The sequence below is a fragment of the Gadus morhua genome, chromosome 5, assembly GCF_902167405.1.
Source record: "Gadus morhua chromosome 5, gadMor3.0, whole genome shotgun sequence".
NCBI lineage: Eukaryota > Metazoa > Chordata > Actinopteri > Gadiformes > Gadidae > Gadus > Gadus morhua.
In genome coordinates this window covers 23722761-23736939 of record NC_044052.1, presented here as the reverse complement: position 1 = coordinate 23736939, position 14179 = coordinate 23722761, and the positions used below count along the sequence as shown (strand labels likewise).

General features: G+C 56.8%; 1 protein-coding gene across 4 annotated transcripts in view; it reads left to right on the top strand.

The window, feature by feature from the left end:
* Window positions 1-5: 5 nt before the first annotated feature.
* mideasb (mitotic deacetylase associated SANT domain protein b) overlaps window positions 6-14179 on the top strand; it is a 29051-nt gene continuing 14877 nt past the window's right edge. The window contains exons 1-5 of one of the 4 annotated variants that reach the window (XM_030355721.1): window positions 6-342; window positions 4168-6621; window positions 10742-11032; window positions 12288-12663; window positions 13222-13288. In XM_030355721.1, coding sequence (XP_030211581.1) covers window positions 4561-6621; window positions 10742-11032; window positions 12288-12663; window positions 13222-13288 — 2795 coding nt within the window. In that variant the 5' untranslated portion in view covers window positions 6-342; window positions 4168-4560. Of the gene's footprint in view, window positions 343-1318; window positions 1821-1856; window positions 2191-4167; window positions 6622-10741; window positions 11033-12287; window positions 12664-13221; window positions 13289-14179 lie in introns of those variants that run through there. The other 3 variants (XM_030355723.1, XM_030355722.1, XM_030355724.1) reach the window with 3 other exon arrangements.

The following is a 14179-nucleotide window of genomic DNA, read 5'->3' as shown; positions in this document are numbered from 1 at the left end:
ATGCAGACATTGAACCGAATCAAATGTCGTGTTAACTAGAACCCGAACCATTGCCCTTCATTAAAACACATGCAAAGTCAGCCCGTCCACATAGCACCCGTAGACAGCGTCGAATGCTTCCACTGGGACTACTGGGACTACTGGGAAGGACTACTGGGACTACTGGGAAGTGACGCCTGGTGGAGGAGACAGAAGGAAAAAAGTTTGAGGGGGGGTGCTGTGTTCTCTAGCTAACGTGAACGTTAAAGTGAGCAGGGAAGTGGATTTTACCGGGTTAAGGTGGATTGTACCGGCGAATGGCGTGAAGGGTCGGCGACGTGCAATGATTCGGCTTGTTAAACGGTGAGTGATGCACTTTAATCACTTTATTGCACCGATTGGTTCTGTTCTGAACCCAATGGGATGAGTTGATGGTTCGTTGTGTTGTTACTGGTGTGGAGAGGCGATGCCCTGCTGGCTGAGAACCCTTTATCAAGCCTCTATCAAGCCTTTATCAACCCTTGATAAAGCCTTTATCAACCCTCTATCAAGCATTTATCAAGCCTTTCTACTCGAGCAGCGTTAAGAGAAGCGTCTGGACCACAAGCAGACAGGGATCAGTGCCTACTTCCAGGAACATAAACGCAATGTTGCAGCTCTTTAAAACCTGTTCCTTTTTATTTAACATCCATTCTACCAGTGTGCACAGGGAGGAGCTGTCCCTTTCCCTTTTGCTGTCTTAAGGTTATTGAAATGTTATGCTAGTCCGCACACAGTGCAGCCTTGGACGTGTTGGTTGAGCTGAGCTTGGAGCACGCAGTACTTTCTCCGGTCCGGTGTCACGTTTAGCCGGACTCTCCTTTCTGGCATCTGAGAGGAAACTTTTAAGAGCCGCAGAAATGGGTATGCGGCTGCAGCCCTGCAGGCAGACGGATCGGAAACAGACCCGTCGAGGCCATGGCCATGACATTGCTCGTTTAGGTGCATTTGTGTGGGTCATCATGACTCATGAGTGAATATGAATGAGTGTATAAAACAATAGAATAGGCTCATGATGTGCGCTGATGGTCTCGAAGTGCTTACAAAGTTGTTCACACTAATAGACACAGATCATCCGCTATTCTCACTTACAAATGAAAAAATGTATGCAAATGAAAATGGCAGCTGGCAGGGCAAGGGGTATGGTGTCAATCCTGCGAGTGGTTTTATATGTCAAATAAAGATGATGACTGCATTAGTGGGGGGGGAGGAGGGAGGGGGAGGGGGGGGGGGGGGGGGGGGGGGTTAGAGGTAAATCCCGAACCAAGACAACAACCCTTTGAGTCCTTGTCGTGTGCCGGAATCTCCGCCCTGGGCTGAGTGACAGCTAGTTCGGTAAATGACAACTGCATGCAAGTAGGAAGGAAGCCATATATGGGCATGGAAGTGGGTGTGGCGAAGCGAGCCTGCGGGGATCACAAGACGACAGCAGAGGGAGAGGGAATGTGTTGTTCGAGACACACAGCGAAGACCAATGTGCGTGCTTTTGTGCAATCCTAGTGCAATAATAACGTGTAAGAGGCGGAAGGACCGCGCCGTCGCCTCCACGCCGCTGCAGATCAGCGCTTTATCTCCGTGCGGGTAGCTCTCTCTCTCTCCCTCTCTCTCTCTCGCCCCCCTTCGTCCACTACTGCTGAGATCGACGCACCTAAAAGCCAGCGGGGGTAAAAAAAAAGTGAAAAGTGAAGTCAGCAGTGCATGAGTCAAGCCCGGGGATGCATGCAGTCATCCCGTCGGGCCTGCAGGGCGGACCTGCGTGCTGCAGACTGCGGTGCTCCGAGCACCCCTCCGCGGTGAGCGCAGTGAGTAAAGTGTTGGACGGGGAGACGCGGCCTTGCTCCCGTGTTGTTGTGCATCGTTGTGACTGAAGCTCCCATGTTTACAGGGTCGCAGTCGTCCGACAAAGTTTGTTTACGTTTTGGTTCCTCAAGGGGGGGGGGGGGGGGCTGCATGACCCCCCCCGCGATCCCCGGTTGCTCCATCAACGCATTGACCAACGGCCGGATGCATACACACCATCTATGCGTTGTTGTTGTTGTGTTTTTTGTAACGCTTTATTCAAATGAAGAGACAAGTGTGATGCACATCACGTCGTGCGACGGGTCGAGTGGACGATAGCCGGATCGATGCGATGGGGTCGGACCGCCGTCCGGGTGCGCGCTGCTCGTACTTGTAGGTCGCATTGTTGCCCTGCTTTTATATCTGTGTTTTCTTTTGCAATAGGCCACGGCGTTAGTGACTATGGGATAATCCCCGTTCTGCAACAAAGGGCTGCTCGTAAATAGCGCTGAGCTGGCCGCCCACCGAAAGGGGTCCACGGAGAGGGGTGCAGAACGCAGGCGTGTTCTGTTCACCCTGATCGATCCTTAACGATCCTAATGGATCTCCGAGGGTGATCGCGTGCGCGCCGTGCTAGGTGTCTGGCAGATTGAAACAAGGGAACGATCGAGGATTAGACAGCGAATCTGTCTAGAGGTTTTAATTTAAGCCAATTTGACGTGTAATGTCTCCTTGTTTATCGGGCTAAAACCCTGGCTGTGGATGCTATTGTGTTGAAGTTGTGTTCTACTAGTGGTGCGTCATGCGCCCTCACCTCCTATAGGCCTGCTGCTGCACAGTTCGTAGTGTGCTCGTTATGCACATAGCCACCCGACGGGGACAACGACACTGTCGTCAACAACGGCTCGTTGAGGACCTTGTAGTAATGATCGGTTTCTATATGCGCTGTTTGGACGGCGTGACTGCAGACCTCAGTGCTTTAGGAACGATCCAACCGAAACCAACGGTCACCATGTCGTGTTAGCCTCACGGCGCAGGATAGTGCAAGACCTGAACAGCTGTGAGCTCTATTTTAAGGTGTGTGTGTGTGTGTGTGTGTGTGTGTGTGTGTGTGTGTGTGTGTGTGTGTGTGTGTGTGTGTGTGTGTGTGTGTGTGTGTGTGTGTGTGTAGGGGGGGGGGGGGGGGGGGGGTGTCAAACAGACACCAGGGCCAAAAAGAGTAAAGGGTGCAAGTTGCTCATATGCATTCATAATCCATATTGCGTCCTCTCCAAACGAAGTGTGTTCTGAACCAATAGTACAACGCGCGACCTACATCCTGCGAGTGTTGCTGCTGAGGCAAACCGCAGCTCTGACTGAGTCCGCTGGTGTTGATGTTATCACCGCGACCGACGGAAGGACCCGTTTGGTTTTCTTCTTCCCTTTCTTAAAGGCCCATCCTTGCACCAGTGCTCCGCACTCTCTGTGCACGTTTATTAGCAGCCACCCGGCGGGCAGATTGATATTAGATAATATCTCCGGGCGGTCGTTGCAGCACGTTTCCATGACGATGGCAGTGATCTCCTAGAAGCCGCTTCCCTTCTGAAGAAGCGGTGCGTGGCGGTTCCTCTCGCCTTGCGACGCGCGTCGGTTCCTCTCGCGGTGCTCCGGGTACCCCTGCGGTTCCCCCCCCCCCCCCCCTCCCTCCGTGACCCTCACCACCTGACTAACATTCTCCTTTTTTTGTTGCCTTTTTACATCTTATTTTCGCAAGCGCATACAAGGCTCAATGTTTTTTAGTTTCGGCCACGATGACTCTGTAACTGTCACGTAACTGATAATTTAACCCCCCCCCCATCACCCCTCTTCCTGGTTCATATGGTTTGCCCCGACGGGCCACGAGGGGACTTCCTGTCTATACAGGAGCCAGCGTGGCCGGAGGAAGCGACCATTGCTTAGTCATGGGAGGGGCCATGTGGCGGCGGAACACGCCTTGACACGTACCGACGATGCGTTGAACGCCACATGGGTGGGGGGGACGAAAACACTAGCGTCGCTCAGGCAGCATCCTGAGCCCTGGCTGTATCGAGTGGCAGGGCGCTGTTCTTACCCAGTGAGTGACCCAGTTCAGAGCGTGCTGCGTGTGCAGGTCCCCTCCCTGGGTCATGTGGGTTTAGCTAATAATAATGACACAGTTTAACTCGCCCGCCCACGCCTCTCCGACCGCTGCACTTCTCTATACCTTTTCACCGCCACCTATTGTTGTGAACGCACACGGCAGGTTTTTTTTTACCCAGCCAGGGGAGGGGTGGACAATGCGCCCCCCCCACCCCGGCTCTGATGGGGTCCTAATCGCCCCCCTCTGACCCTCCTCTTGTTCTCTCTTCACAGGGTGTCGCCCCTGAATGACAACACATGGATCCCATCGGCACGGCCCTCCACAGGTCAGAGGTCAGCGGGTAGTCTTCAAAGAGCCAGCCAGTGGCGGTCCTTCTGAGTCGACCCCCGCCGGGCCATCCGAAGGGGGGGGGGGAGGTCGCACTCTGACCTTCCGAGGCAGTCAACCCCACCTGTGGGAGTACCCCACCAGCAGTTTTTAAAATATATCGCTATTCTTTCTGCGTGAGTTATTCCTTTTTTGTGCAGCGCAAGAAGACACAGGGAGGATATTAAGACGTGGTTATTACCGCCGTGTCAGGGGTTGTTTTGTTGACACACACCCCCCCCTGCACACCCAACACCCCGCCGCTGAAGTCCCCCCCCCCCGCCCACCCTGGTTCCTGCATGCCCGCCATGAGTGTGCCGGTCCAGCAGAAAGCCAGCAGCACCAAGAGAACCGGCAAGCGCATCACGTTCTTCAGCGACCAGGGCCCGGGCATGAAGGAGGCCTCCCAGCTCGCAGAGGGACCCTCCTACTACAGCCTGACGGGCCGGGACCCCGCGCCCCCCCAGGGCCCGGACGGCTCCGCCGGCAACGCCCCCCCCGCCAACGTCCCCGCCAACGTCTCCTCCGGCGCCGCGGTCGAGGTCCCGGCCCACATGTACCTGAGCTCGGTGATCTTCAGCCCGGAGAAGGGCTCGGACCAGAGCCGGGGGCACTACCAGCAGACGCTCCCCATGAAGTGGTCCCACCAGGACGCCGGCCCCCTGCAGCAGCAGCCGGCCCCCCAGCCGCCCCCCCCCTCCGCCCAGCCGCAGCCCCAGCTGCAGCGGACGGTGCCCTGGTCCACCATGGCCAACTGGGGCCCCAACCTGGCCAACTACCTGGGGGGCGGGGCGGAGGCACGCCCCCAGGGGCCCCCCGCCGCCAAGACCGCCGTGCACGAGCCCCCCCCGGGCCTGCAGCCGCCCCCGCCCGCCAGCAGGGCGATGGACAAGCCCCCCATGGGGGCCAACCCCCCCGCCGAGGCCTACAGGGAGGCGTCTAAGGCCCGGGGGCTGGACTGGGAGCAGCAGTACCACCCCCAGGCCCAACACCAGGCCCCGGCCCTGGTCCACCTCCAGGGCCAGGCCCAGACTCAAGCCCTGCCCCAGGTCCAGGCTCTGCCCCAGGCTCTGCCCCAGGCCCAACCACAAGCCTTCCCACCGCCCCTCAAACCGGGGGCGCTGAACCCCCCGCAGCACGGTGGCCCCCAGCCCGGCGGCGGCGGCGGCGGCGGCTGCAGCTCGGTGCTGCAGCCCTTCCAGCTGGCCTTCGGTCAGCCCAAGCAGCACCTGGCCGGCTACTACCACACCTTCCCCCCGGGGGCTCGGACCACCCTGCCCAACCTCAACTACTCCACGCAGGGCAAACCGCCGCATCAGCTGCAGCCCCTCCAACCGCAGAACCAGGAACAGGCATGTCAACAACAACAGCAACAACAACAACAGCAGCAGCACCAACACATCCTCCAGCAGCTGCAGCAGCAGCAGCAGCAGCAGCAGATCCTTCAGCGGCAGAAGCAGCTGCAACACATGCAGCAGCAGGAGCAGCAGCAGCAGCAGCAGCAGCAGAAGCTCCAGCAGCAGCACAGCATCCAACAGCAAATGCAACATCAGCAGTTGCAGCAGCAGCAGCAGCAGCAGCAGCAGCAGCAGCAGCAACAACAAAACCCTTGCGCGCACGACTATTACAGCAGTGCTCAGAGCGCACGCCCCCTGCCCCAGCCCCAGCCCCCCGCGGCGCTGGTCCACTCCCAGGAGCCTCTACCCCCAACGCTCCCCGAGAGCCAGGAGCCACTCATACAGGACATCACCCCGGAGCCCCAGCAGTCCCCGCTGTCGGAGCCTTCGCTCCAGCCCCGGTCCCAGGCCCAGAACCAGGCCCACATCCAGACCCAGGCCCAGACCCAGGCCCACATCCAGACCCAGGCCCACATCCAGACCCAGGCCCAGACCCAGGCCCACATCCAGATCCAGGCCCAGAACCAGGCCCACATCCAGATCCAGGCCCAGAACCAGGCCCACATCCAGATCCAGGCCCAGACCCAGGCCCACATCCAGGTCCAGACCCAGGCCCACCAGCCCCCCTCCCTCCAAGCCCAGACCCAGTCCTACCAGCCCCCCTCCCTCCAGCCCCCCTCCCTCCAGGCCCAGCCTCGCCGGTCCCGCAGGCTCTCCAAGGAAGGGGGCGCCCCGTCGGACCTCAACCCCTTCCTGTCGACGTCGGAGCAGCAGCCGGGCCAGGCCCCGCCCCCCCCGGCCCAGGGCTCGCAGAACGGCCGCTCGCCGCCCTGCCTGCAGGCGGCCCCCACCGGGGTGATCCAGAGCACGCGCAGGAAGCGCCGCGTGTCGCAGGAAGTCAACCTGGAGACGCTGGCGCAGAAGGCCTCGGAGATGGAGTCCCTGCCGCCGCACATCGTCAAGGTAACGGACCCCCCCCCCCCCCCCCCCCCCGGTGGAAAGGTGGGACGTTTTAACGGCGTCGAGGACGTCACATGTGGGCTCTGTCCCTCTTTTGTTAAACCTGTCTTTTGTTGCTCTTCCTGTTGTCTCTCTCCTTTGTTCCGTTGTTCTTAGTCGGCCTTTCTCTGTTTGGTTTCCTCCTCTCCTGTTTATCACGCGTTGCTCTGCGGAGAGGAAAGAATAAAAACTGAAATACCAGCGGGACTAAAATAAAGCAGAGCTCTGAGTGGCTCTACACGCCGTGTTCACTCAGAGCTCTGAGAGAACTGGTTATTACCAGATTAAGAGGCTCTCGGCGAGAAATACAACCCTGTGTTCTTCTTTTGTTAGGCCCGGGTATAATTACGCAGGTTTTTATTTCTTTCCTCGTCGTTGGGAGCGGGAACAATCGGCCAGGAGCGTCGGTTGTTGGTTTAGTCATCTGGGGGGGGGCTGCTGGGGGGGCATTCCCAGGGAAGACCTGAGGAGTCTGCACCCCGGGGGGGGGGGGGGGGGGGGGGGTCTGAAACAACCGCCTCGCAGTCACATGATGCTCTGACCCCCCCAGTGATGTCTCTCTCCTCCCCAGTGATGTCTCTCTCCCCCCCAGTGATGTCTCTCCCCCCCCCCCCCAGTGATGTCTCTCTCCCCCCCAGTGATGTCTCCCCCCTCCCCAGTGATGTCTCTCCCCCCCCCAGTGATGTCTCTCTCCCCCCCTAGTGATGGCTTCCCCCTTCCCCAGTGATGTCTCTCTCCCCCGCAGTGATGTCTCTCCCCCCCACCCAGTGATGTCTCTCCCCTCCCCAGTGATGTCTCTCTCCCCCCCAGTGATGTCTCTCTCCCCCCCAGTGATGTCCCTCCCCCCTCCCCAGTGATGTCTCTCTCCCCCCCAGTGATGTCTCTCTCCTCCCCAGTGATGTCTCTCTCCCCCCCAGTGATGTCTCTCTCCTCCCCAGTGATGTCTCTCTCCCCCAGTGATGTCTCTCTCCCCCAGTGATGTCTCTCCCCCCCCCAGTGATGTCTCTCTCCCCCCTCCCCAGTGATGTCTCTCTCCCCCCTCCCCAGTGATGTCTCTCTCCCCCCCAGTGATGTCTCTCTCCCCCCCAGTGATGTCTCTCCCCCCCCCCCCAGTGATGTCTCTCCCCCCTCCCCAGTGATGTCTCTCCCCCCCCAGTGATGTCTCTCCCCCCTCCCCAGTGATGTCTCTCCCCCCCCCAGTGATGTCTCTCCCCCCCCCCCAGTTATGTCTCTCCCCCCTTCCCAGTGATGTCTCTCCCCCCTCCCCAGTGATGTCTCTCTCCTCCCCAGTGATGTCTCTCTCCCCCCCAGTGATGTCTCTCTCCTCCCCAGTGATGTCTCTCCCCCCTCCCCAGTGATGTCTCTCCCCCCCCCCCAGTGATGTCTCTCTCCCCCCCAGTGATGTCTCTCCCCCCCCCAGTGATGTCTCTCTCCCCCCCCCCCAGTGATGTCTCTCTCCCCCAGTGATGTCTCTCTCCCCCCCAGTGATGTCTCTCTCCCCCAGTGATGTCTCTCTCCCCCCCAGTGATGTCTCTCTCCTCCCCAGTGATGTCTCTCCCCCCCCCCCCAGTGATGTCTCTCCCCCCTCCCCAGTGATGTCTCTCCCCCCCCCCCAGTGATGTCTCTCTCCCCCCCAGTGATGTCTCTCTCCCCCCCAGTGATGTCTCTCTCCCCCCCAGTGATGTCTCTCTCCCCCCCAGTGATGTCTCTCCCCCCCCTCCCCAGTGATGTCTCTCTCCTCCCCAGTGATGTCTCTCTCCCCCCCAGTGATGTCTCTCCCCCCCCCCCCAGTGATGTCTCTCCCCCCCCCAGTGATGTCTCTCCCCCCCAGTGATGCCTCTCTCTCTCCCCTCTTTTCGGGGGGTTCCGGGGGCCTGTTGCACGGCCCAGAGGCCCAGAGGCCTCCAGCAGATCAAACAACAGCCATAGCCCCCCCCCCCCCCCCCACCAGCACAATTCCATCAGGGAAGTGAAACTCCAAACCACATCACTCCATCCCTCCCCCTCCTCTCTTCCCTACTCTAAACATGTGGGAGAGGGGGGAGGGGGGAGGGCTGCATTGCTCAGCAGAATAACCCACCCCCACCCCCACCTCCCCCACCCCCACCCCCACCACCCCCGGCCCCACCACCACCACCCCTCTCTCCCTACCATGCCGTAGGCTGGCCCTCTCCTGCTGCCTCTGGAGGCTTCCATCAGTGGTAATCATGGAGCAGGGCCCCCCAGCAGCGCCACACCTCCTGCTCGTGTGTGTGTGTGTGTGTGTGTGTGTGTGTGTGTGTGTGTGTGTGTGTGTGTGTGTGTGCGTGTGCGCGGTTTTCCCGCACACCGAAATGTGAGCTCTGCGACCTAATGTCCCGGTTTCCCCTAACCGGCTCCTAGTTTTGTATTCAGGGCGTAGACCTTTCTCTGGCCTGGTGACTTTATTGTGGTGTAAATATTTTCCAGAACATCTAAAAGATGGAAGGCTCAAGCCTTTTTATAGCTGCTGGGATTTTGGCTTTCCCTTTTCGAGAGATAAATGCCGACGGTCTCTTTGCACATTTTGGTGTTTTCTGAGAAGTACAAAAAAGCAGCTCTGGCTGAGAAGGTGGATTTAATTATGTTGAACAGCAGATAACGAGCTGACCTCATCGACGAACAATCTGTTCTTCATCACGGGCGTCTCCCGGTGATCTTCAGCTTTCCGTTCATAGTATCGTTTAGGCAAAACGCTTTGTAACCTTGAGTTAAAAATCTGAAACAATGGGTAGCTCTCGCTGCATAGGCAATAGTCTTTGCAGTGGCTGGGGTTTGATTCCTATTTAGGCTACATGACCTTCCCTCCCTATTCCCACCCTATTCCCTGTCTTTCTTCACTGTCCTTGTCACAGAAAAGCCCGGTCTGAATACAAAGCATTCAACACAAACAGCTCTGCAAAACCACACAAACCAAAACCCTAACGCAACTTTGTACATTGGTCTGAATTAGGTGTCTCTCTCTCTAGGGTAAACTCTTCCTATTGCTTGCATAACCCTAGCCCTGTTTAGTGGATTGGGCTACGTGGTACCAGCTGATTAAGAGATAATTCGACACACCTGTCCACCACTTATTGAAACTGCAGACCCTTTTTTCAGTAAGGTGTCGTTGCCTCATTACACTAATGACGTGTATTTTCCTTTGTATGTCCCAGGGCTCATGGTCTATGGTCAGGGCGCGCCACCTTCACTTGTTTCAGTCTCCTAAAGGTGTCCTAGTCTCACTAATCAGACTTCGGATTAATACCTACCCTCTGTTGGCAGACTTCACTTTGTTTCGCGTCGTCTTTGTTCTGACCAGTCATGAGTCTCCAGACTAGGCCAGCAGGAGTATTCTGTAAAAAGTGTCTGTCATGGCTTCAACCACACATTGTGGTCTGGCCTCAGGGGTTCTGTTGGGGATCTGTTGGGGTCCTGTTGGGGTCCTGTTGGGGTTCTGTTGGGGTTCTGTTGGGGTTCTGTTGGGGTTCTGTTGGGGATCTGTTGGGGTCCTGTTGGGGTTCTGTTGGGGTCCTGTTGGGGTTCTGTTGGGGATCTGTTGGGGTTCTGTTGGGGTTCTGTTGGGGTTCTGTTGGGGTTCTGTTGGGGTTCTGTTGGGGATCTGTTGGGGTTCTGTTGGGGATCTGTTGGGGTTCTGTTGGGGTCCTGTTGGGGTTCTGTTGGGGTTCTGTTGGGGTCCTGTTGGGGTCCTGTTGGGGTTCTGTTGGGGTTCTGTTGGGGTTCTGTTGGGGTTCTGTTGGGGTCCTGTTGGGGCTCTCACCCTGGTATTAACTGCCGGAGGAGCTGAGGATATCACACTCTGTGAACCCCTTTTTAAATAACCCTTAGTTGGTACCAGTTCCACCCAGCTCCCTCCTAATCCCTTTGTGTAGTCGTTGTGTAGTCGTTGTGTAGTCGTTGTGTATCTTCACAGTGTTGTTGAGCAGCTGGTGCTGCAGCAGTTTGGTACGACAGGCGCTGTGTAGCTAGTGTTGGGTGGATGTTGTCGTTCCGTTACAGGGCTGTGTAGTAGGTGTGTAGTAGGTGTGTAGTAGGTGTGTAGTAACGTGCTCCTCTGCTCCTGCAGGAGCCCCCCCGGCCCTGGAGCCCGGCGGAGGCCTCGGGGGCCCCGGGCCCCGACAGCCTGCTGCCGCTGGTCATCCCCGTCTCGGTCCCCGTCCGCCGGCCGCAGCCGTGCCCCCGGTCCTCGTCCTCCTCCCCCGAGCGGGACGGCGGGGGGGGCCCCGGCTGCGTCTGGGGGCCCGGCCGGCCCGGCGGGGGCCCCCAGGAGGGCGGGGGCCCCGCGGACCACAAGCCCTCGGTCATCGTCACGCGGCGACGGTCGCTACGGAACTCGCCGTCGGAGAGCTCGGGACAGGTGGGTGGCGTCGGTCGGACGGTTACCGCGGCGACGTGGGCGGCAGGTCCTTCAGATTGATCTTTATCTTTCCTGTCCATTGTGATTGGTTGATATAAACACGGACGCTCACTGTTCTCATGTGAGGGTGTGTTAACGCGTGATGGACGCAGTGGCCAGATTATTATTGGAGCCCCATGCAAGTCCCTCCCTCCCCCCCCCCCCCGCACAATGCGAGGGTCCCTTCTGTCTAGTCCATCTGGGACCCCCCCCCCCCCCCCCCAGCCCCACATCACTTTCAAATTGGAACTGAAATCCTCTTGATTTCCAATTTTCTCTCTCCCCTCCCTCCCTCCCTCCCTCTCTCTCTGCCCCCTTTAAATACCCACTGATCCCCTCCCCCCGCTTGGTTTCAGTTGGGGGGTTTTGGGGATCTGTGGGGCGGGGGGGATTTAGCCAACTGTCCTGCCCTACATCTGGAAGATTATCAGGGTTCCTCTTTGGGCTAGTCCCACCCCTCCCCCCTCTCCTCCCCCCTCTCCTCCCCCCACCCCTCCCCCCTCTCCTCCCCCCTCTCCTCCCCCCTCTCCTCAAGGTGGACACCCTGTTCACCTGCAGGGTCTGTGTGTTTACCTGTAGTATTGTTATAGTTATCAGGACTATGATATTATTATGCGTGTGCTACTGTGCTATCTTCTTCGGGTGTCAAGATACTCGATTGCTGGACGATCCCCATTCACATGTAGGGCGTTCAGCTTTTATCCAGAGCGACTTACGTTAAGTACATATGTCAGAAGTAAGAGAACCAACACTATATCTCTGTTGGTACAGTAGGGATGTTCATAGAACCAGGTGCCAAGCACTAACCATCACTAGGTTAACCCATTCCCCGTATACAACAAAGATAGCTAGGATAAGAAATCAACCACGAGCACATAGTGCAGCTTAAAGACTTGGTTATGGTTCCACATTGAGGCAACGCCAGTGGGTTGACGGACCCGTTAGGTCCTTGCTTCAACTGCAAGGGCCTGGCTGACGTGCGCCTCCCAAAAAGTGTCTCAAGGCGACGCAGCAACAAGGGCTGTGATTGGTCCGCTAACGTTAACCCGACGCAGAACCCAAACCGGTTCACGGCGGCGTGGTGATGTGCGCTGCGTCGACGTGGAACCATAACGGAGCCTTTACGTTACTCATGGATGTCGGCGGTCCGCCTTTATCAAACGGACGATGCATGAATGTCCCCCGACTGACCCGGCCCGATGGCGTCCGTCCCCAGAACGGCGGCGGCGGCGGCGGGGAGGGCGAGCGCGACGACGACGGCGGCGTGAAGGCCAAGTCGAAGCGGCGGCCGCGCCCCGAGCCGCTCTTCATCCCGCCGCCCAAGCCGGGGCTGTTCGTGGTGCCGCCGTGCTACGCCTCGCTCACGCCGTACCAGAGCCACCTGCGGTCGCCCGTGCGGCTGGCGGACCACCCGCTGGCCTTCCCGCCCTACACGCCCCCCCCCATCCTCAGCCCCGTGCGCGAGGGCTCCGGCCTCTACTTCTCCACCTTCCTGTCGGCCGCCGCCGGGGTCTCCGTGGCGACGGGCGGCGGCCAGGGGCTGCTGATGCCCACCACGCCCAAGACCGCCACGCGGAGCCTGCTGCGCTCCAGTGAGTCCCCCGCAACAACCACAACAACAACAACAACAAAAACAACAACTGTTGTTGTTGTTTATTTGCTGCCAAACGTCAATGGAGGGTTTTGTTGTGTTCAGATTCAATTTGATGAATAATACGATGTTATTGTTATAATATAATTCTAATACAATGTTATTGTTATAATATAATGACATGTTATTGTTATAATATAATAGTAACATGTTATTGTTATAATATAATAATAATACTTATACAATGTTATTGTTATAATATAATAGTAACATGTTATTGTTGTAATATAATAATACAATGTTATTGTTATAATATAATAGTAACATGTTATTGTTATAATAATACACTGTTGTTTTTATAATATAATAATGATAATAATCCAATGTCATTGTTAAATGCGAGGAGCATCACTTCCATCAGATGGCGGTCCCTCTCCTTCTATAAATTCTCTCTATTCATCTAAAATGGGACGTTTGGCGTCGCCGCTCAAACGTCCGTCTGACTGTAGCATGGCGTCCTGGTGACCCCAGTCTGACCTTGACCTTGTGTGACCCCCAGACAGCTGTGACATCACGCCGCCCGTCCTGTCGGCCATGAGCGAGGTGACCCCGGTTAGCATCGAGCCGTAAGTAACATCCCAGAATATTGCAATTGTTTTCCGAGGACCCCGACGACCGCTCTCCCTCTGACGTGATCGTCGCCCTGCTTTCTGCCCAAGTCTCACATTAGCTGCGTCTCCATCTAAAAGGTGATGCGAACCTTTAGAAAGTTAGCAAAAGAGTAATTTGAATTAGGTGCGTTTCCATCAAGTGGTTGGAGCGGGAAACTACCCTAGTACTTACATTAGCCATCTGTTCGATGTACGTAATTAAAGGATATATTTAAATGATATACAAACGGTTAAGAATAGCTTGGTCGTTTCTCGAACACATACCGTTGTTTGAGAGCACAATAGGGTGATGACGTTACACGTTGATGTCGGCAGGGTTGCTATGGCCGGTCATTATGCAGAAATCTGAAAGACTGTCAGTCCTGTGTGTTCAAAGTTCGCTGCGTCACAGATGTTCCGAAAGTGTGTTTCCATCTCCCATTTTGCGAATTTACTCTCTTTCGCATTTCTCAAAAAACACCTCAAGCGAGCGGATAAACCTTTTTGCGAATTCGAGGATTTTTTTTGCGAATTTTGGTGTTTCCATCACCGTTTACTGATTCGATACTTCAAAGTTCGCATAAAATCAGGGGGATGTAAACGCACCTACTGTCTTGAATGTTTGCCTCGGTCAGAGCAAATAGTGTCTGTGTGCGGTAAACAAGGCCTGGAGCTTCCTCTCGGCAGGGACCTGAGAGGTGGGCCCGTAAGCAGCGAGAGTACGGTGTGGCCTGGATGTTTTCCACGCAGCCCAGACATTCAGCATCGGGTCTCGTCTCCACTTAAATCAGCGCACACACAGAGGATTCCTGGAAACCTTCTCCCTAGGAAATATGTCAGTTGTGAATAACGTGGTGCTGTGTGTGC